The 22,403-nt window shown below is 42.5% G+C and overlaps 2 protein-coding genes across 3 annotated transcripts; one reads left to right on the top strand and one right to left on the bottom strand.

The window, feature by feature from the left end:
* Window positions 1–1,606: 1,606 nt before the first annotated feature.
* Window positions 1,607–12,722, bottom strand: mtpap (mitochondrial poly(A) polymerase). The gene is made up of 9 exons (XM_085361921.1): window positions 12,542–12,722; window positions 11,695–11,861; window positions 11,365–11,598; window positions 11,044–11,268; window positions 9,206–9,417; window positions 7,847–8,073; window positions 5,302–5,394; window positions 5,131–5,204; window positions 1,607–2,004 (listed from the first exon to the last, which is right to left on the bottom strand). Exons 1-9 carry the CDS (start codon window positions 12,720–12,722, stop codon window positions 1,660–1,662), a joined length of 1,758 nt encoding a protein of 585 aa, XP_085218047.1. The 3' UTR covers window positions 1,607–1,659.
* Window positions 12,723–13,154: 432 nt separating this feature from the next.
* On the top strand, window positions 13,155–19,921 carry map3k8 (mitogen-activated protein kinase kinase kinase 8). Of its 2 annotated transcripts, none has more exons than XM_085361919.1 (8): window positions 13,155–13,236; window positions 13,852–14,214; window positions 14,336–14,506; window positions 15,885–16,146; window positions 16,888–16,994; window positions 17,888–18,040; window positions 19,175–19,421; window positions 19,513–19,921. In XM_085361919.1, exons 2-8 carry the CDS (start codon window positions 13,852–13,854, stop codon window positions 19,635–19,637), a joined length of 1,428 nt encoding a protein of 475 aa, XP_085218045.1. In that variant the 5' UTR covers window positions 13,155–13,236; the 3' UTR covers window positions 19,638–19,921. The 2 variants fall into 2 exon arrangements, with proteins under 2 accessions (XP_085218045.1, XP_085218046.1); XM_085361920.1 differs by having other exon boundaries at window positions 13,155–13,240.
* Window positions 19,922–22,403: the final 2,482 nt, after the last annotated feature.

Genomic DNA, 22,403 nt, shown 5'->3' with positions numbered 1-22,403 from the left:
TGCTCTTCCTGTTCTTTCTCACAAAAAGCAGAAGATACTGGTTCTGCCAAGTTGACCTTGAATCCATCTTGCCTTATGCAACAGTCCATCTCTTGGTATGTTCTTCACACTCACACACTAAAATACCTGTTCCACCTGAATGGACTACAGGTATCGGGTCTTGCTAATAGAACTTCATCAATCACATGAGACAAGGACAGCTGTCATCTGTGTGTGTGGGAAGATGCCATCCGGCAAACACGGCCCTTATTACCAAACAGAAACAGAAAAATTAGTCAGGAGGGATAAGAAGACAGCAATGGTCTGTAGTCACCACTTGCAGAACCATTCCCTTTTGGGGGATTGCCTTGTTGTTGCCTCTCGAGTGCACCTGTTGTCACTTTCACTTGCACCAAAGCAGATGAAACTGATTCACAGTGGGTTATGCTTCCTAACAGAACAGATTGATATCCCTTAAGTTTAAGTGATTTTGTGTTATACTGTGATAATTAAGGGTTCCTTTATATTTAAGCTGGGTGTCTTACGACAATACTGTCCGAAAAGTTGTGCTTTATGTTGCTGTCAGAATGACATAAAGTACACTTCAGTAACAACTCAAAGTTGAAGTGTTCCAAAATTGTGTTTACTGGTTATGTAGTGTTAGAGAAAGAATAGCATGAACTTTTTTTTAGCATTACCTGCAGTTACAAAGTAAATAGGAAGAAGAGCTATTATTACTCAAGGGTTATTAGCTGTAATACAATATTTGCAGTAAAAGCACACAAAGTAGATCAAATTTTACTGTTATAAATCTGTATCAGATAAATCGGATAGTTTTTACCACTAAACCTGTAAAAATCAGATATAAAAGCTGTTTATATAAAGTTTATTCTTTCTCCAACTACCAATGGTACTACTTCTGTAACAGTTCTAACAGTCAAGTGTTTGTCCCACTTTGCTGCTTTAATTACACTTGAAATTATATATTTTCAGATAAAAACACACACACACACACACACACACACACACACACACACAAACACACACCTCTTCTCATGTCTCAAAAAAAAAAAGAAAAAAAAGATCATACTGCCTGGAAAAACTGAAATTTTATAATTTATTTTATCAGACAAGGATAATTTTAAAAAGTATGAAATGTCTTTCCATGGTTATTTAGTATTTATGATTCTGATGTATTTTGCTACACTTCTGCTGCCTTTACTCGTGTTGGGGCTCCATAAGTGTAACAAGTGTATACAGTTTTCAGTAAAACCTTAACTATTCCATCCATATTGTAACTGTATGCATAATGATTTAGCCTGAAGTGTAAACAGATGGTGTCTGTGCTGATGCTGTTAACAGTGATGCACATGATAATGAATCAAATTAACCTGTTAAACACTGAGCTACGAAACGAGCACCAGGCCAGACTGAATTACACAGTATTGTCTTTAATCACAACAGAGTGGGAAAGTCTACAGCCTACATGGCCAAGACTCCCTTATTTCAGGTCCCAAAACATATGCACTTATAGGTCTCACTAACACCCTCCAGTGTCCATGTTTGGAACTACAGTCCAGTTCCTGGAGCCTCTTCTCTCACCTTCACAGTGAAGCATCACACAGCAACACTGAGGAGGTTGAAGTCCTGACAAGAGAGTGGAGACATGGAAGAGTCCTTCTAGCTCTTCTTTAGTTGATTTTTATTTTTTAATGATTCTAGCAAGCCCTTGATCCTTTCACTGGCCGGCTCCCTCCTCCTTTTCTTGCGACTTTTGATCCCTGCGACCTGCGAAGGCAGAAGGAGGGTAGCGAGTCCCCAAGGTGTGGGTGCACCTTCGCCTCCCGCACCACCACCTCTTGGTGTGCTGGTTTCACTCTGCTGGAGCAGCCAGGCGCTCTCCTGACACAAAGCCACGAATCGGTCGAGTTGGCTGGCGTTGACGTTCTTGCTGACGTTTAAAGAGGTTTCAAACGGGTTCTGGATGTGCAGCGGGGCCACCTCTGGTTTGTTCTGCTCCTTGCCCTGGAGGGAGAGGGAAGGGGACAAGGCAGGTTGAAAACACATTCGTGAGCAGCAGCAGCTGTAAGTGTAGACCTTCGTGTCCTGTGCGTCATGGTCCATCAATTTCGTTGGTCATGGACTCAGCCTTTTGCTGCTTTATCTGGGGCACACATAGCTGAGTAGAACACCTCTCTGCAGGGTAGCAGATGAAGAAGGGAAATGGACATGTCTTTTTTGACTTGGGGAAATGAGCAGAGTTTTTTGAATTTACCCAAAAAAAGAAGGAAAAAAATTAGCTTAGCCTGAAATAAAAAAAAAACATACATGGTCTGTATCTGTCCAAATGCCGTGGCCATCAAATAAAGTATCAAAATGTGGGTCAGAGGGAAGTCAAGAAGCTTCCGTGGTACTTTGCATGCTGTATCCTGCATAATGCCTGACAGTAAAGGCACAGGGGGATAAAGGACGGGCAGGAAGGATTAAAGATGGCAACATAAAGCCATCAGTCAGAAAAGGGGAGTGAAGCGGTGAATTGTAGCACAGTAAAGCAGATTTATGGTGGTTGCTCCACTGTTGAAAGCCGATAGGCAAGGGTCACAACCACAGTCTACCTGAAAGCTTCCTGTGCTGTAGGGAGGCTATGTCAAACTTCACATTAGTCTCATTTATTAAGCTGGGGTCTCTCTTTCCCACGGGTATCGATTCATTAAACTCTAAGCTCTAGCAAAATCCCTGCATCTCATATACTGTGCCATCAAAGCATGAAGAGCTACTTTATCAACAAAATTTCTACTGGGAAGAGTAATAGGGAGTAAGAGGCATATTATTCAGCACTGAACATTTTAAGCAGTAGGTTAATTAACTATCGCGTATAGACAGAGAGGAAAAATTAGCCCCAAAAACTCCCAACGATGAAACACTGTGACTTCCATCGAGGATGTTCCCTGGTTGCCAGTAGAAAGTATTACGCAGGCATAAACAGCCACATCAGGATAAATGTGGGTATAAAAAGAACAAATATGCATTTGTTTGCAGTTAATGTGACAGACCTCCTAATTGGGATCTAAAGCTCAAGGGCGCCAGGCTCCTGTGGGGCCGGCATCAATCACATGAGACGAGGACAGCTGTCATCTGTGTGTGTGGGAAGACGCCATCCAGCAAACACGGTCTTTATTACCAACAGATTTCCCTGCCGGAGCTCAGCTGGGTGCAAGAGTTGAAAGAAGACTGAACTTCTCTCTGTGTGCGTTTTAAGTTTTATTCCAGTTCCTTAGGTGTGAGGATTTGGACTAACACAGACACTGGACTGACTTTAAAACCATATTAATTTTTTGTCACATTAGCATGTAGATGTGGGAATCCCCCGACATCATATGATATGATATTGTCAAAATACTTCACACACAATACAATATTATTGTATTGCAATAACTACAAATGATGCCCTTAGGGTGTTCTGATATCCTCGTGTTGGTGTTGTTCCCAGATATCATGAAAATGTTGTTCCAGGTTCAACATTGCAAGTGACCAATCACATTGTTCTGACGTCAGTCTTTTGCGCGCCAAGCCATTCGTCCATTTATGAAATTCCAATATTGCAAGGACAATATCAATTCTGCTTACCGTTTATCAAAGGGTTAGGGTCAGGGTCCGCTGATCGGCGGACAGAGTCGGTTTCTCGCAGCTTAAGTACAGTTTTTTGTTTTACGGCGGTTTCTCCCGAAGTCGCAAAAGTATGACGTCACAACATTCTGATTGGTCACTTGCAATGTTGATCCTGGAACAACATTTAGTATGATGATCTGGGAACAACACCAACAAGACGATATCAGATTGTGCAATGCCCTTAAAGCTAAACTTTGTCACTATCTATTTTATCCACTAAGATACTCTGCTTGGAGAATGCACTCCTACTGTGGTAATAACTACCTACTGACATGGTTTTTATGCTTTTGTGTTGAGAAAGAAGATAAAGAAGGACTCTGTAGCATAGTAGTAGAGATGAGGACTGCTGAAGAAGCATAGCCGTCTGTCTGATGGATGCATGCGTAGTGCATCAGTTGCTAAAACAAAACAAAAAAAACAAAAAACGGCAGATGCTACAGAATTTACATCACAATCAGAAACTGAGATAATCACGGAAACTGTAACACTGGAATAAATGACTGCGAGGATGCACAGCTCAATTAAACGATGTTAAAACTACCTGCATACAGTTATGCCAAATGTGTATGTATGTGTGTGCCCCACCATAACTCTGCAACGACTGTGCAGTACTGCAGAGGTCAGATCCACTAATAAATCCAAGCCCACACTGAAGGACCCCAGTTGAGCCTTTTTACGACATATGCAGCAATGCTGACAGTATATCAGAACACTCGGAGCCATCGCGGCTGTTTTTCAGCTTAACAGTCCAGCTCCGTTCAAACGTTCCTTTAGACAGGAGCCTCAGTGTGTTTAGAAAACTTGATTTGAAGTCTAAATGGCAGCTTTGAAGTAGAGGGCTATTTGCCTTGTCCGAAATGTTTTACAAGCATTTGTCAGTCTAAAAGTTTTGCTGTAGCTTTGACCGCTCTTTGCCGATTTTAGATTTTAAACTGGAGCTCCCACTTAATTCACATTTGCTCCCTTTTGAATGTGAGGAATTTTTGGGATATCTATTTATTTATGCATGCAGTTGGCATGGAGAGAAAAAAAAGCACAGGAAGCGATTGTTGGTCTCATTATTATTTCATTAGCAGAGGGAGAAATCCTTTGTACTGACTGATACAACATGAGTAGAACTTCCTAAGCAACTCAAAAATCAGCTTGTTTGCAGCATTTCCAAAATGATGCTTATGATACTTTTCTCTTTGTAGAATATGGGGGGGTTTTTTTTCCAGCTCTCAGAAGTGGACATATACATGGATCTGTTATGCCTGCTAATCACTGGCCATTGGGGCAGACAAAGATGGATCTTTGTCTGCCCCTCCCAGACAAGAGGTTTAAACATCAGGAGGCGGGGCTTGTTCTCCCAGATGACCATGTCATATCCACTCTCTATAAGACCACACAGATCACACAGCAGAAAATCTGTGGTGCCAGTTGAATCTCCCTTCAACTGGCACCAAACTATGACCTGAGGCAGTTCTGGATAATCATGCTCACCTTTCTGATATTTATGGACATCCGGCTGAATGGGAAGGTGGCGTAGAACTCGAAGAACTCACCCAGCAGTTGCTCTAAACCAAAGATAGAAAACTGGAATTAGCATAAAAGCCCGCTAACACAAATGTCACCGACATATCAAACTGTGGGGGGGCGGTCTCTTGTGCTCACCTAGCGTCTCTGTGTTGCTCTGAAGCTGGATCTTGTTGAAGTCGCTGACAAATGTGCAGTCGTTCCCCTCGATCACGGTCTTGTCCCCGGGGCCTTGTGGAGACGAGAGCAGGGATACAAGGTAAAACGTCTGCCTTTACACGCCTGCGACGGCCATAAACAACACACAGATGGATGGAGTCACGCGCTCGTGGCCAGAAAACAAGAAAGCAAGGGGAGAGCAGGCACACGTGATAAACAAAAAAAGAACAAAGACAGCATGTATCATGTCCTTCCTTGGCTGGTTTACATCTTTAACCGTGCCCTTGTCGAGTCTCCTTCACCACCATGAGGCTGGTGTGTGTGTGTGTGTGTGTGTGTGTGTGTGTGTGTGTGTGTGTGTGTGTGTGTGTGTGTGTGTGTGTGTGTTATACTGCTGTTTAAATAACTGCCTGGAAGCGCACATGTGTGTGTGTGTCTAGAGGAGGTGGGTCATTGACCTTCCCAGAGTGATGGGCCTTTTATTGTCCTGTAAGCACTCTGTGTGATAGAGTCTGCGCTAAATGGTGTGCCGAGGAGGAAGAGGAAGGAGAGGAGGGGAGGAGGTGAGGTTAGATTGCTTTTGGAAGGCAATTATCAGGCAGCCAAGGTGACAGAAAGAGGGGCAGAGGGAGGCGAGTGGACTTGCGGGCAGATTGGTGTGACGGCAGTTCTATTAGAAAAGGACACTGGGTTAAACATTCCTAACACATATATACATGGTAATAAGATGGATGGCTGGAAGGCTTTCCCAGGATGCTGAGTATTAAATAAAACAAGTGAACAGTCTCCAGGGCTGTAGATGAAGGATGTGTGTTGTACTCAGTGTTGCAGGGTCACACCTGACATTGAAATGCTGCTCTTGGCTACAGTTAAATTTGAAAGTCATGGACACAGCAAAGGTGCATTGAACACAATTATGCTGCATGGCAATGGCACCTATGCTCAGGCTGAGGACCCCACAAGGACAACGCCTCTCTTTATCTGAAGTGGGCACAGCAGGTGGACCAACACTTAACAAGTCATCAAGTTTGGTTTACCAGATCAACTTGATTGTGATATGGTTGTGCCCTGTCTGCTAAAGAATACATACATTAGCAGATAACTGGGCTTTGTCTATGACCTGGAAAACGCAAGTGTTTTAGCACGTCTTGCAAAGGCAGCTGCTGGTCCCTGCCAGGCCGAGGGGGCCTCTGCCATGGGAGAAGAGGCCCGGAAAGCAATGGGTCTGCATGCTGCAGAATCCAACACACACCTCAGTCACTGAAAGCAGCAGTAACAGGACACCATTAATTATCCCTCCACAAGTTCAAAAGGTCCAATCTAGACCACCGGGTGGCTTCACGAGTGTGAAAGCTGCAATAAAGATATTAGGACCCTCAGTGGTGAGTGGATGCCCGGATTACTACAAAGGCATAAAAACGTGTGGAAAGAAAAAATCGTTTGAATTGTTTGATGTCATTTAAAAGACACTGTTTAAACTGCAGTTGTTTCAACAACATCTCGTGTTGTTCATCACTTCTTTTGTAAATAGATGGTTCATTAGAGGTGAACAAATAGTCACTGGAGATGTTATGAGAGAAGGATCCGGAATTCCATGACAGCAAAAATGGTGCTAGAAGTGCAACGTCCGTGAATGAAGTCAGTGAATTTTTCAAGCTGTTTTAATCCAATTTAACTGGAGATTCCATGTATGTATTTCTATAAACAAATAAAGCTCAAAGTGTCCAGAGGTGCTTAAACATGGTTACAGACAGAAAAGACTTTCCCCTTGCTTTCCCAGAGAAAATCACCCCAACCAGCTGTAAATGAGAATTCTTGTTACTTCCAAAATGTGTTATTTTCTTCCTGAATTCAGCAAAATTTTACAATTTGGTGCTTTTCTTGCCTTTATTTGCCAGGAAACACAATATTCATGGAGTGGGGACTGCTGCTCTTACTTTGTTCACCTCCTCCCTGCTGCGTGAATTTTACTCTGACTCAGTTAATTGGAACCTTTTCACACGTGCACTGGGACTGTCCTCAAAGCAGGTATCTTACACTGAAAATCTAACTTCCTTAACACCAAAAGTTTTTGTTGAATCATTTATGACATTTTTCATTTCTAAGTAACTAATTGACCAAGGTATATTTGTGAGTGTGACTACAGCTGTACAGAGAAAACCCCCACCCCACACTGCCGCTAGTGTACTCGGTGGTTGCATTTATATTTTGGGGAACAGTTAGTAAGCAACGTGTGAAGAAAAAAAAAGGCATTATTAATTTATGAACTTCTTGTTTTTTGCCTGACACTTAAATAAGAAAGATGTTTTCTAGTGAACGCGTGTTTGCTTAAGATTGGAAAGTACACTGTTTTTGAAGCATGAAGAACGAGACTGTTGTGTTGGGCTGTGAAATGCTACGCTTAGAGTGATTGTTAAGAATAGAAAAAAGCAAAACTCTTAATGTTATTAACTAAAACACTACTGAAACTTTGAACCTTATTAACAAATTCTCAGAGGTCCGCTGTGTGAGTGCTGGATGGTACCTGCGAGGTCCCGCAGGTGGTCCAGTGTGGGGATGATGGGAGGAGTCCTCTTCTGCAGGAAGAACAGCACCATGACAGTGAGGGAGAAGTTGGTGATCCAGGCCCCGGGGATGCTACTGGTGACTCCGTGAGCTCGGGCCCAGCAGCGTACAGTGAACACCAGGCTGCGCACCCGAGGGTCCAGCTCTCCATACAGGTAGAGCAACTCTGTGCTCTTCATCGCCACCCTGTGGAGAACACAAAGAGTGACATCTGAGCATACGGTGCATCCAGATAGATGCAGTTTTCACAATCTGAGGTTCGGAGCGCTAGAGTAGGTTATCATCAAGGATGTGTCTGTGTATTTCTGCATTCATCCCTCCTTTGACCCAGATGAGTATCCCAGTTCCTGATGCTGGGAAACATCCCCACAATGATGCAGCCACCATCGTGCTTCACTGTAGGGGTGATTTTGACTACTTTTGTTTACTCCAGACATGACGCTCGGTATTCAGGCCAGAGAGTCAGAGATCTGAGAGTCCTTTAGCTGATTTCTGGCAAACTCCAGGCGGGCTGTTATGTACTTCTCACTGTCTGATTTTAGAGATTTCAAATGGAAATTTAGTAATATGGAATGGCTTTTGAAAATAAATGACACTATGTTCAATTATAAAATGCCTGCATTTTGCCTTAAATATAGAACTTGGAGATGTGTTAACAGCATTAACAGTTCAGAGAAATGGTGCAAGGGCCGACCATTACAGGTCAGAGAAACTAAATGTACCGCTGGAGAGCAGCATTCAGCTGACTCGGCTGCTGTTCGTCTGTTTTTCTTGAATGCACGCATTCACACCTCAGGCAGGAAGGTGCTATGCTTCAATGATGTGTGAGCACGATTTAAGAAAAGTCCCCCCTCTCACAGCCACCCACAGATGCTGGTTCAACTCCATTTCCTTAGAAACTGCAGAGTGGTTTTCTGTACGTTAGCAGGTGTGTGTGTGTGTGTGTGTGTGTGTGTGTGTGTGTGTGTGTGTGTGTGTGTGTGTGTGTGTGTGTGTGTGTGTGCGCGCGCGCGTACTTGTGTCACACACCAGCAGAGACCACAAGTCAATAACGTTGGCAGGAAAAGAAGTGAAACACAAACAAGCCCACACTTCGTGTTCAGTTTCACAGCGGAAAAATGCAAGACTGACCCATCGTAGCACTTCCTGCCAGAGTCTGGTTTCTGTCTGGGAGCTTTTATAACGCAAGCGTGGTCAAAAATGGTATTATGGGTAACGTAAAAAGAGCATTTACTGTGAAGCAAGAGAACTGTGACCAAGTCAAATCTGACATTTTACTCATTCCACTGACGTCATAACATCTGCGCTGACTGAGTACCTGTTGTTGGCTGTGAGGTCACACTGAAAGCCAGACGGCTGGTGGGCGAAACGGACCAGAGGGCACCGTGCGTTGAGAATTTTCTGTACCCCCACGCAGCCGGGCCCAAACTGGTCGACGCACTCCCCGATCACAGACAGGATGCTCTGAGTAACGGCTCGCTCTGAATTGGCCCGCTTCATCTGGTACTCCAGGGAGAGGCCTGACTTAGGCTGCACACACAGGGAGGAATATACAGAATAACAGATATGTTTACACTTTAATTTTTCAATTGTTTTGTCCTAAGAAACCATGAGGCATACAGTGGTTATTTTCATTTGATCCTATAGTATCTCCACACCTTTCTGTCTTATGACATGTAAATAAAGTATTCACCTAATACATGTTTCAGGGTGACTCTCTTCTATGTCAAGTTGATGTCTGTGGTCATTCTAGTTGAGCTGCCAGTTAACCGTTACATTACTGCAAGTGCATTCATAGCTTTCAAACAAACTAAAGACAGACACATGCACATCAGCTGTCTGAAAGTCAGACCAACACATCAGCATTTTTAGTTTGGCGATAGTGGGGATCTAGCAGATGGCAAAAAGAAAGAAGCAACCACTTTTGCACCACTTTGTTTGGTTTTATGCAAAGGATTTCTGGGTAGTGCGTCGCTGTGGGGTGATATCAGGAGATAAATCAATATGTGAGGGCAATTTTTATATACATGTATAGGTGGTTTCAAACATATGTGCCATGAGCCAAACATACCCTGCAAAAGGGTTCAATGCAGGCCACTGGATGCATTTTTAAGTAAGACCTACACAACAAGAACCCCTGCTGCACAGAAGCATTCTTTTGGAATAAAAACAACCAGAAACAACCTGCGGCATATTTTTCAAATTCCTCCTACTTTTTATGAGCCATCTGTGATGTTTCATTATATGAATATACTTCAAAAAGTGCTTCATGGGAATTTTTTTATATGCCGCTATTTAATGGGTTTACTGGTCTAGCTCATTTGAGATCAACTTGGACAGCATGTTGCCCATTAACTTAAATAAGTTTGATAACTCTGTCACATGTTTTATTGCTCCCTCAGTGCCACTGGATAATAAAATGAAATTGGTTCATGTGTGATTGTGGTGGCAAATCCGCAATTGCTGGCAGAGGTACTTAAAAAAAGTCTAAAAATACTAACCTAATTTCCTATAACGGTGAAGGTAGACAAGTGCAAATGCCTGCAGCCAAGCATTCAAAGCAATGGAAAGTGAACAAGAGAGGTGAAGAGCAGAGTACAGGCAGGGTGAGTGGGTGGAAATGAGTGTCAGGGGCGACTTATGACAGTAAGAAAGCAAGACTGAAAGGGAAGGTTTATGAGCGGGTCGTGAAACCATCTATGATGTGTGGCTTGAAGACAGTAGCACTGACAATAAACACAGAAGGCAGAGCTTACAGGTGGTGGAGATGGTGATGCTAAGATTTTCAATATATTAGAAATGAGTACATCAGAGAGACAGCTATGATTAAGCATTTTAGAGACAAAGTCAACAGAAAAAGAGAAAGACCACAGACAGGATTCATGGATGACAGAGGAGGACGTTAAGGTCACATAGAAGCGGATGATCTGCTGTGTCGACCCCCAAAGGGAGCCGAAAGAAGCAAAAGAAGAACGTGGTTCTTTCATATGCCTTTTTTTGGTGTCAGAGACAACAAAACAAACCAAAGGAGTAGTTAGTTTAGATGCAGATAAAATGCTTAAAAGGAAAGCTACCTCACAACTCACAAGGAAATCACTGCAAACTGTTTGCCAATAAATCTAATATTTTCTAAAGAAACCTAGAAAGCCTCATTACCAGTTTCACATTGCCTCCAGTGATGCTGTCCAGATCCAGCAACATATCCAGGTCACAGCCAAGCTTTCCAAAGCCATTCACTGATGAGCCAAAGGGTTTGATGGTGCATTCTGGAAAATAAGCGGTAGCAATATCCTTGAGCAGGGAACAGACGAGGAAACGCAGCCTGCTGTTCTCCTCTGTGAGTTGATAGGCTTCAGTCAAGGAGCTTATCTGCTTGTCTATCTGAGGGAAACCAGGAAATGGGAAACATCCAAATCAATCAACTTCAAACAAGACTTAAAATGTAAGTATAACTTTTGATGTGATAAGTCAACATACACTCTCTTCTCTGGAAAGTCTCTTTATTAGCTCATTGATGGGAATAGTGGTCTGAGGTTGGCACTGCCGGCCTGACAGTTGGTTTGATGAGTCCACTGAGCCGAGGTTTCTGAGTGACAACAGTCTGGATTTGAAAGGCACTGCGGATTCGTGGCTGCCACCAGGAATTGCCACCCCTTCAAGTAAAGACGTAACACTTTCCTGGTTGGCAAACTCCACTACAGCATACACTCCCTGGAGAATTACACAATATCATAATTGTAACATAATTCCAACAGGGTGGTGAGGTAGCAGTACTTGCTTATCAGAAGAGGTTGGTCTTTTACTCACATAGCTTTCATAAAAGAAGTATTTATTGATTTCTCCATGTTTTGATAAATACTTGAGGAACTTTTTCTCATTGGTACTGGACTGACAGCTGATGAGAACGGACCTCTCTGCTTGTTCTTGTCTCTCCATGTGGAGAGTGTGCAGAGACTTCCTTCCATTCTTTTCATCTGACAACAGAGAAGAAGCCATCCAACAAGTCAAGTTTTTTTCTCTGAGAGTAAGACATTTAAAACTGTGTAATAAGCACACCGTTGTTAACAGACAGACAGGCCTAACATTAGTTTCAACTTGGGTGACTGATATCAGCTTACTGGGAAATAATATGACATTTACCGGTGACAGCAGGCAATAATTCTGTGGTGTGTCACGTCAGTTTTGCACTGATAAACGTTCAAAGACTGGGATGCACCAAATTGATAATAAAATGCAAAAAGTGTGATGTATCGTCGGTTAAGTTCTAGTTTTCATTGTTCAATTGTCCCAGAACATGTCAACAAACCTCATTTAAAAAACTGTCAGTTTTACAGTGGGGCTTTCTATGTAAATATACACGTCCCGCAAATGACAGGTACAAGCTCAAAACGTTCTATATAATAACATTTTAGCCCAAAAAGAGTTATCGCGTTGTTATCGTTAACAGTCACACTGCCGAATTTTACGTATGACCCAGTGATTTCTTACAGGTCACACATTGTGTAAAACGCACAACGCACTCAGAGTTACGGCCTTCACCAACAAAAATATAACGTTTCTCAGGGGAGTTTGGAATGGTGCTCACTCGACATCACACGGCGGTGTATTGGGGCTAGCCTAAAGGCCAGCTTCTCTTCTAGGCTTAATTACTAACCACTTTCGTCACTTCGAGTGGCCTCAGCTCGGGCAATAACGACGTCTGTTCCTATACTTCTGTGAAGAAACGCGTCGGTTTTCTGTAGGCACTTCGCGAGGCTGGCCCTTCCTCTCATATGTAACCTGCACACAGCAAAGGAGGACGCCATTGTTTTTCGGAATGAAGCGTAAATGCGCATGCGGCTGGTCCTGTCTACGGCAACCTAGAGATACCAGAAAAGACACTTTCTAGTGTTTAAAAAACTATCATCCGATTTCTTTGGGCTGACTCTGTAACGTCTTTTAAAGGTATCAAATTTGAAATTGAATTGAAATTTGTTTTTATTTTATTTACTACGAATGAGCTTCAGTGTTGGTGATATATTATGCATCCTACATTAAACGAGACACGTCTCCCGATAGGAAAGCACCCAACAGTCCTGAAAGCTTTTCGTTTTTTTTTATTTTTTATTTTTTTGTTGTGTTTTTTCATTTGAGGAAACAAGAAAAGGGAAAACGAAACCTACAAAGACAGCGAGAGAGAGCTGCTGGCAGCTGACACTAAAGAGGTACTCCACCTCCACAGACACGCCACACTTCCTGTGTTTACTTCGTTCTAAACACAATCCACGAAGCTTCATACATCAGACAGTCTGCGGGGCGCCACAATGAAGACACGACGGTGCGCTTAAGCTTCCGACTCAATTTCATAAGGCAGGTAACGCGTGGTTTCTGTCACTCAAAGAAGTAACTCCTGTTATTCAGCGAAACTCTATTTTTCTTTTCTTTAGCAGCTGAATATTTGGCAGATAGCTAGTTATAGCTCTACAGCTACTGTTTTTTGTTTGTTTGTTTGTTTGTTTTATTTTTCTAGGCACCTATTCTAAATTTGCATGTTTGGATCGTAATACGGTTTATTTTTTATGTATTTATTTCAAATGTTGCATGGGGTTTGCATTAATGCACATGTGTATGATTTTCATCGAATAATGTGAGCTGAACTCTTTATCGCAGCATCATAATGCTAATAATAGTTATAATAATGGGCAGTTGTTGTTTTATAAATGTATAATAAGGTTCAAGCTTTCCTGGGGGGGCTTCCCAGCTTTACTGCGAAACTCCCTTCTTTTGCTTGGAAAACAGCCCTGTGAAGCCCCTCCCAGTTGTGTGTTCAGCCAGCTGTATCAAAGCTTCACTTCTTAAGTGTAGTTTCACTGCACGTCCTGCTCCCCACGTGAACCTTCCCTGTCATGAACGATCCGCTTGCTTATACAATTCAAGTCAGCACGGAAACAGTCCCCACACTGACCTCCTGATGTTTGATTTTAGATGGAGCTGGACAAACGGAGCATTAACATGGATTACAAATATGATTCGGGAATAGAACTGCTCTTGACTCACATGAATTTAGAGGACATTATTAACGCTGCAGAGACTCTATATCGGCTCGAGGAAGAGGAGGAAGACGAAATCTTGTCGTTAGAAGACGAAGAAGGACTTTCCCAGGAGGAGATGGATGAGAATGAGGAGGCAGGGGAGGTGGTGGTTTTGGGGAGTGAGCAGAAGGACTACGCTAATGGAGTTCGATATGGGACTGTGACAGAGGTCCTGTCCTTTGTCAACCTCCTGTCCAGCATGCAGACGGCAGCCTTGCCAAACCTGCCAGAGGAAATGGGAGTCCTCCTAAATAAGGTGAGAATCTTGTTGTTTTTTCTTTTTTTAATCTTCAACATAACCTGAATGTTTAGTTGATGTGGTCAGCCTAGAAAAACTTGCATAATTTTCTTTTTTTTTCCTTCCTAAAAACAAATAGAAGGACATGGCTGTGAAAAAAGGCCGCTACCAGATTAACATGGACGTTCTCCTGTTTCCATGGAAATTGACCTACAAGAATCATGGGTCTGGCCTCGTGCCTAAGGGCTCATTTGGGAAAGTCCACTTGGCTCAGGACACCACCACCAGGAAGAGAATGGCCTGCAAACTGGTGAGTCTTCCTGATCGGTGACTAGAAATCCCGCCTGTGCTTGACTTCTCGACAGCTCTTGACCTGCGTGCCAAATATTTAACCTGCCAAATACTGCTTGTTCACAGTCCAATTACTCCTCTGTTTGTACAAAGATTGTTGGTGCCAGCGTGACATTTGCTATGTTTACTGGGTGAAAGAGGAACAGGGTTGCTGAATGAAGAACTATTTGTTCTTGTAACAAACTTACAACATGGGCTGGGATTAATGTAAGACTGGAATTTCAACAATAACTTCCCACAGCTCCTCTGGATGTTTGTGACAGGGTCAGATTCATTAAAGACACATGTAAAAACCACACATGCTGCTTCTATCTGGGCAGACCTATGCTTGAGAAAGAGGAGGGAGGGAGGCAGCGTGCTTACGCTGTTGTATGGAAAATATTGACAAATGAGGAAGGAGTACTTTCCTCTCTAGTCAGGTGTTATCGTCAGAATACTATGTTGACACAGTGTTGTTTTTTTCACGCTGCTGTGAAGGATTTACTGGAAATAGTTTGCAATAAGGGCTTGGAGTTAGGATGTCCTTATCTGCTTAAAACAATGCCATAATCAGATAATAATTACTGAGAAATTATTCCTTTAAAGAAACAACTTTAAAATTATCACTGACAAACTAATAACAATAGATTTCTTAAAGCACAAAAAACAGGATAACAGTATGTTACTATGTCAGCTAATCTGTTAAATACGGAAAGAGTCAGTGTCCTTGTGAAGTATGTATTAAATGTATATTTTATTTGCAGAACTAACTGAGCTGAACTACCCGATTAGGCTGTCAGGGTAAAAAAACAATAATTATAATAAAAATGAACCATTAATTGTAGTTCCTTAAATCGCCACTTGAGGCAGGGTCCAAAACTTCAGCATTTTATATGTAAGTAGCACATTTTGCTCTCACACTGTGTGGTGGTTAGCACTGTGGATTCCTGGGTTCAAATCCACCGGCCGGCTGGGGCCTTTCTGTGTGGAGTTGGGATGGGCTCCAGATAAACCACAATACAGAAGTGGAAGAAAATATATGGACAGATCTAAGTATGCATTTTACCGAGCTAGCTAGCTCTACCAATAACTGATAAATCCTCTGTGCACTGTCAAATAAAGCCACCCTTGCCAATAAAAATGCAAAATGTGAAAAGTCAGTTTGTTGTCACTGTAAGCAAACACGGATCCATTTGGCCAGCAGTCCCCAGGATGTCTCATTTAGCTCATTGGCTTCATATTTAACAGTCAAATGCAATGGTGTCACCAAGCCTTTTAACTCACTCCAAGAAATAAGATGAACATGTTTCCCAAAACGGTGGGCTATTTGTGATCATGTGTCTTATCTCCCTCGCTAGATCCCCATGGAGAACTTCAAAGCCGCTGATGTAGAGTTTCAGGCCCGCTTTCACCATGAGAACATCGCCGAGCTGTACGGCGTTCTGCTCTGGAACCAGAGCATCCACCTGTTCATGGAGGCCGGCGAAGGCGGCTCTGTGCTGGAGAAACTGGACAGCTGCGGACCGATGAGAGAGTTCGAAATCATCTGGGTGACCAAGCAAGTCCTGCGGGGCTTGGAGTACCTGCACTCACACAACGTCATTCACCATGACATCAAACGTAAGCATAAAAGATGTGTGTCACTTACTCTTGATGGATGTGCTCCATGGTATTGAACAAGTACATAGGTTACAGGAAATTATGCAATTACAGTTTGTATCTTCTATGCGTCAAATTCAAGCCACAGACGGATATTGCTCTTGTAAATAACTCAATTCGCTGAAAAGAATGAATCAGTGAACAGCCACAAACCAAGCAGATCATAGGAATCTGATAGATTGACTAATGCTTTTTCAGTAATTCTTCAAAGGTAGCCTGGTCACAGTGACTGGTAGCTATCATGACAGATCACACAAATACACCCTAGTTACTGCAGGTGGAGCTCAGCTGAGGAACCACAGCAGTGCTGCTGGGATCAAAGCATTCTGCAGAGCTGTCTGTCAGCCTCACTGCTTAAAGGCTCGCTGGCTGTCTGGAAATTCCAGCCTGCTTCTCATGCTCAGTCAGGGTTACAATTATGGTCCAGAGAGGCAAGTGACTTATTAAAATGACCATTCTGGCCCTCTGACAAGCTGCGGTTCTTAGCATTTCCTGCCTGCAGTCAAAATATGTAATTAAACCTTGGTGACATTTTAGGGACAAGGATGAGTCTCTTCGTGGCAATTTCCTTCGTCAAAGCCTGTGACCTACTTATCGTTTTCATGCTTAAGATCAATACAGACTCAGTGGACCTGAAACTGAAATCTTATCAGTTCAAGCACCAACTTGAATCACACCTCCTTCCTTTTCATCTCTCCACAGCCAGCAACATTGTCCTGATGTCAGACAAAGCAGTCCTAGTGGACTTTGGGCTGACAGTGCAGATGACAGATGATGTATACATTCCCAGAGATCTGAGAGGAACAGAGGTAAGGAAATAAGCCGCTCCTCCTTAAAAGATGTAAGTGTAGCCCTGTAATGAATGCGGGCCTTCTGTTTTGAGTAATTGCTCTCCGATCAATGCTTGCTTTTCTTTTGCTGATCTGGAGCGTGTGTTGACACGTGACTCACACTAGACTTCCCTAGGGATTTTAGCAAATTAGTCCCACGACTTGTCAGCACTTGTGTGCTTTTCCAAAATGATTACAGAGTCAATGACTGGCAAGCATTAATTTAGAGCAGTCAGTGCACTCATTGGCCTCACAGCCACTATTAATAGCTTGCTGATGCTCAGGGCTTTCAGCTCTTTAAGTTGTTTTTTTTTTTAGGATGAAGATTTTGCACACACCTTCTCACCCACTGGTCCTTGCTTTCCCATGCTTGTGTGACAGTCTATATAGTTCTGTGTACATGCACCCCCGGGCCTCTCAAGTGCTTGTGGAAAGTCCCAGGGCAGACACCCAGGAGTAATAATAAGAGAGGCACAGCCTGTGCGTATTTACAGGCACAGCCTGTAAATATGCTGGGCTGCTCAGGGTTACATGAACATGGGAGTGCAAGCTGGAATTTCCAGCAGAAAGACACAAAGAGATGAACTCTGGTGTGTTTACCTTTCACCCTCCAAAGGCCAACACACTTCTGCACTTCCCTTACCTTTTTTCATGCGCAGCGTGGGTCTGCAGGTTGCTTGTTTGGTTGCAGGCAGAAAACCCCTTTTACACTAACAACAGGTCACTTCCTGTTTGTTGTGTCTCGCTGACACGGAGAATTTGACTGTCGCACTGAATAAAAAGGGAACTTGTTTCTCTCGCTCTCTCTCTGCCATTCTGATCTGCAGCCATGTTAAAAGTCACCCACTAAACATCCCCTGTCTTTCTTTCAGATGTATATGAGTCCAGAGTTGGTTCTGTGTCGAGGACACAGCACCAAGACAGACATCTACAGCCTGGGCACCACCATCATTCACATGCAGACCGGTAGTCCTCCCTGGGTCAGGAGATACCCACGCACTGCATATCCATCCTACCTGTACATTGTAAGTACTGCACATGAAAATCACATCATAGGGAAATGAACGCAACCAGAATGGTTGGTGCAGATATTTGTGGTCCTCACAGGATGAATTTGTGATATTGGGAGGAAAAGGGCATGTTTGAATTTGCGCACCAGAGACGTCTGATGACCCTAAAGTTGGATGCTGATGTTTGCCTTATTTGGAAACGTCGGTATCTCTTAAGTTTCAGTGCTCTGATTTATGACCAAGTACTTTCCCATCAGCATGAGCTGACCTTTATGCTTAATGCTAGATTGCATGATAGTAAATCAGTTTGTAGATAAACTGTGAAAGGTTTCCCATGAAATAGTTATTACACAGCAAATTAGTACATCACTTAATTTTGTTTTTGTTTGTTTTCATTTCTTGATTTTTCTTTTTTCCTAAAATTGCTCTTAAAAAAACAACAACAACCCCACTGTATGCTACCTGCACCTCAGTGGCTGGTGCACACTGAATAGCACTGAGTATGTTGGGCCAACACAGACCTAAAAGGAAAGAGACAATTAGGAAAAACAAGTCCTTTAGTGTTAATGTTGCTCTTTCCTAGCTGCAGGTATAAATCCTCCTTGGTTACCAATTACCATTGGAGACATATGCCTCTGTTACATGCCTCAGCAGAGACAGTCCTGTGTTGTTAGTATCCTGCGAGTCAAATAGTGACACACTTACCGCACACAACATGCTCACGCCCTTCGCAGTCAAGATTGCCAGGCGATAAAGAGGATGTTTGCAGTGGGTGACCTGTGGCTTATTTAGTCATTCACCACTCTAAAAGCGTTCCATTACATGGGCTCTTTCCATTTTAGCTAGTCCCATTTCTGTTTTTAAAATGATTATCAGCTTCTTTGCTCTGGCCGTTTACTCACTTCCACTTGAAACTGCCGTCATGGAGAAGTGGCATTACAGGGCCAAGTCACTTGTACGGGCTGAGCTTTGCAGCTGCTCCTTGTTCCTGTTTATTGTAACCATACTGCTTTTACAAACCACTGCTCACATGGCCACTGAAAAAAAAGGGCAGCTTCGGTTCTGCATAGCTGTTTTTTTCTTGAGTTATTTGGAAGTGCTAGCTTTGTTTTTCTCTTCTTTAATGACAGTCTATCTGTCTCCAAACAGATCCACAAGCAGGCCCCTCCTTTGGAGGACATTGCGGAGGACTGCAGCCCAGTTATGCGGTCCTTCCTGGAGCGAGCCCTAGAGAGGAACCCTGCGCTGCGGAGCTCGGCATCTGAGCTACTAAAGGATGACGCCATCAACCCTCCTAGAGAGGATCAGCCGCGTTGCTGGAGTCTTGACTCGGCCCTGGAAGAGGCCACCCACACCTTGCTACGGCAGCAGAGTCAGCACCACGACACCACGCAGGGTAAAGCCTTTAGTGCCGAGCTCAGTTTGTTCTCTGTTATTAATAATAAGCTGGCTACTTAACGTTAACATTTACCTCGTCTTCTCTGCAGAATCCTCTCTGTACTCTGAAGGTTCTGGACACATCAGGAGGAAGGGCTCGCTGTACATTGACCTAGGGGCCTTGTCGGGTTACTCTAAACTGGTGACGGGACCGCCTTCCTCAGAGTATGGCTAACAAATGACCAGACAACACCATTTATAAGACTGAACTGTTCTTAAAGCCACATAAATGGCTGAGACTCGTGGACAGCTATAGCCAACATGACTCGTAATGATGTAAAACAGCAAGTGTGACTTGGAATGAATGGGTCCAGTTCGGCCTGAAATAGAAAACGCTGCAGGACAGTGTTTGGATGCATTGTGAATAAATAAGCATTATACTCTACATATAATTTCCCACACTTCTTTTGTGGGATGTTTGTACTTTATTTCAGTTTGGGTTCATGGTGATAAATGCACGCTGTTTTCTTTTCTCCTAAAACCTTCTGAAAAAAGTTATTGTATCATTTGAGTTACTTAAAGTGTAAGCTGTGTCTTAAAGTATGTGTGTAAACATGTATGATGTGTAGTTCTTTTCGAACGTCCTCCTGTTAATTCCCGTGGAATATTCTTGGCAACACTGTGCTTTGCAAAATGAAGCTTCTGTGGAATGAATGCGATGAGTGATTTTGTTTTATGTTCTGTACATCCACTGAGATGAAGCATGCGCTGCTTTATACTGAAAGGGAAAAAAAGCAAGTGATTTATTTCTGTTTTCTTTTGTAATAAGTGTAAAAGTTACCCAGAGTTTTTAAAGTGTCATTCTGCAATAAATGCAATAAACTCAAAAATCCTATGGTCTGTGTGTATGTCACTGCAGCCTTAGCTTTAGCAGCTATTCGTTTTTGAAATTGCTTGGGGAGATTCCTGGAAAGGAAACTGAAAACTTGAGTATATCACTATGTTTCAAAAACATGCAATAAATTATACAGTTAAACATTCAACAATATGTGCAATACTAGTCCAGCCTTTTCAGTCTGGACCAAAATTGAGGTCAGGACTCTGTGCAGGCCAGCCAAGTTCTTCCACACCAACCCTTCTCATACATGTCTTTATGGAGCATGTTGGAACAGGAAGCAGCCATCCCCAAACTGTTCCCACAAAGTTGGGAAATTCTCCAAAATGTCTCAGTATGCTGAAGGGACTGAGCCCAACTCCTTAAAAACAACCCAACACCATTATTCCCCTCCACCAAACTCTACACTTGGTGTTCTCCTGGCAATTGCCAAATCCAGGCCAAACCCAGGTTGGATTGCCAGATGAAGAAGTACGATGAAGTATGAAGAAGTACGATTCATCACTCCAGAGAACACATCTCCGCTGTTCGAGTGGCAGCGTGCTTTACACCAATGTATTGCTTTGCATTGCTTGGTGATATAAGGCTTGGATGCAGCTTCACTTCTCTTTTGAGTTCCCAACTCTCAGAGAAAGCCCATATTTCATGCCTCGCTAAAACAAAAACATTATGCACCCTCAATGAACATGAAGCAGCAACTGAAATTTGTCAAATCAAAGATTTATTTAATTTAATAATTCATCATAAAGGAAAATGTGATCAGTACAAATCAAATTTATATCAAGTAAACCAGACCAGATTCCACTGAATTTAATATTTTACATTGTAATTATGAAACAAAATTTACATGTAATTAAATAAGATAAACTCAGCATTTTGGGCACTTTGCGAGTGTGTGTTTCTGCTGAAAGCAACAATAATTTACTTCTGTTTTCTTTAGTATTAAGTGTAGAAATTACCAAGAGTTTTCAAAATGTCATTCTGCAATAAATGCAATGAACTCAAAAATCCCAAATTGTCTGTGTATATGTCACTGCAGCCATAACTCGTTAGCTGCTATTCATTTTTGAACTCACTAAGGGAGATTCCTGGAAAGGTGAATGAAATTCAAAACTTGAGTATGTCAGTATGTTTCACATTCAGTCAGCTGACTGCCTCTACTTTCTTTTTCTTACAACCGTTAACCGTCACCACTCCCACGTCTGCAGGAGCTCCTGGTGCTGGGCTGACCAGGCCTTTAACTAGAACAATTCCTGTTTCAGCATTTTGTACCAACTTCCAGCAAGTTTTAGACCAGATTTTAAGATCTTTTAAAATTACTTTGATGGTCCTTAATCACCTTGTTTCTAACTACAACTCTGCACTATCATTATCATTATTATGGCTTTTACACATTAGAAGGGTAGTGATTGATGGGGACTGCAAACCAGGAGGAGAGAGAAAATCCACCTGCAATTACAGACATGAGTGCAAATATGAACTTGCTGGACTTTATGAATGTCCAAATGCACAACAATCCATGCAATAGAGGTGGCTGGATCAATCCAAATATCAACACTTCTAACGTTTCTGTACTCTAAGTTCAGTATGTAGCCCTCTGAAGTGTGTTCACTAAATTATCCTTTTATAAAAAGAAAAAACGAAATATGTAATACGCAATATGAAAAATGTCTGAACCTTTTTTGGTTGACTGTCATATCTATTTTATTTATCCCTCATGACTCATTTAAACAACAGAAGTGAAGCCGAAGGTCTTTATGAAGTCCCATGTTTGAAATACATGAACAACAAAACTCAGCTGGAAGGTGTGTTTTGTTCTATTACCTTATTATTGTGGAAAATAAAAACCAAAGTGATTTAGTGCTCTTTAAAATGTGTTCAGAATTAGCAAATTGGTGATCCCATAAATCATGACACAACGCTCTCCCTTATAAACACTACCTCTGTAGATCATCAGTATGGGTATCAGTGTTGGTATCAGCAATACTGACCTAGTATTTACTGGTTATCGGCTTGATACCAACATTTGCACTATCCCACAGCACTAACATGCAAAACTTGTCGAAACCTTTCAGTCTGGACCAAAATTAAAAGGTGATTACAGAG

This window comes from Diplotaxodon limnothrissa, linkage group LG9, assembly GCF_057381915.1.
Source record: "Diplotaxodon limnothrissa isolate DT_005_m linkage group LG9, D_limnothrissa_male_GT1.1, whole genome shotgun sequence".
In the NCBI taxonomy this organism is placed as follows: domain Eukaryota; kingdom Metazoa; phylum Chordata; class Actinopteri; order Cichliformes; family Cichlidae; genus Diplotaxodon; species Diplotaxodon limnothrissa.
The sequence above is the reverse complement of the archived record's forward strand: the minus strand, read 5'-3'. Positions and strand labels throughout refer to the sequence as shown.

Coding starts and splice junctions, on each gene's coding strand:
- mtpap (XM_085361921.1), bottom strand. CDS start 12,722: ATGCGCATTTACGCTTCATTCCGAAAAACAATGGCGTCCTCCTTTGCT. Junction 11,862..12,541: donor CACTCGAAGTGACGAAAGTG/GTTAGTAATTAA, acceptor CTCTGTTGTCAG/ATGAAAAGAATGGAAGGAAG. Junction 5,395..7,846: donor CCACCTGCGGGACCTCGCAG/GTACCATCCAGC, acceptor CGTCTCCACAAG/GCCCCGGGGACAAGACCGTG.
- map3k8 (XM_085361919.1), top strand. CDS start 13,852: ATGGAGCTGGACAAACGGAGCATTAACATGGATTACAAATATGATTCG. Junction 14,215..14,335: donor TGGGAGTCCTCCTAAATAAG/GTGAGAATCTTG, acceptor AAAAACAAATAG/AAGGACATGGCTGTGAAAAA. Junction 14,507..15,884: donor AGAGAATGGCCTGCAAACTG/GTGAGTCTTCCT, acceptor CTCCCTCGCTAG/ATCCCCATGGAGAACTTCAA.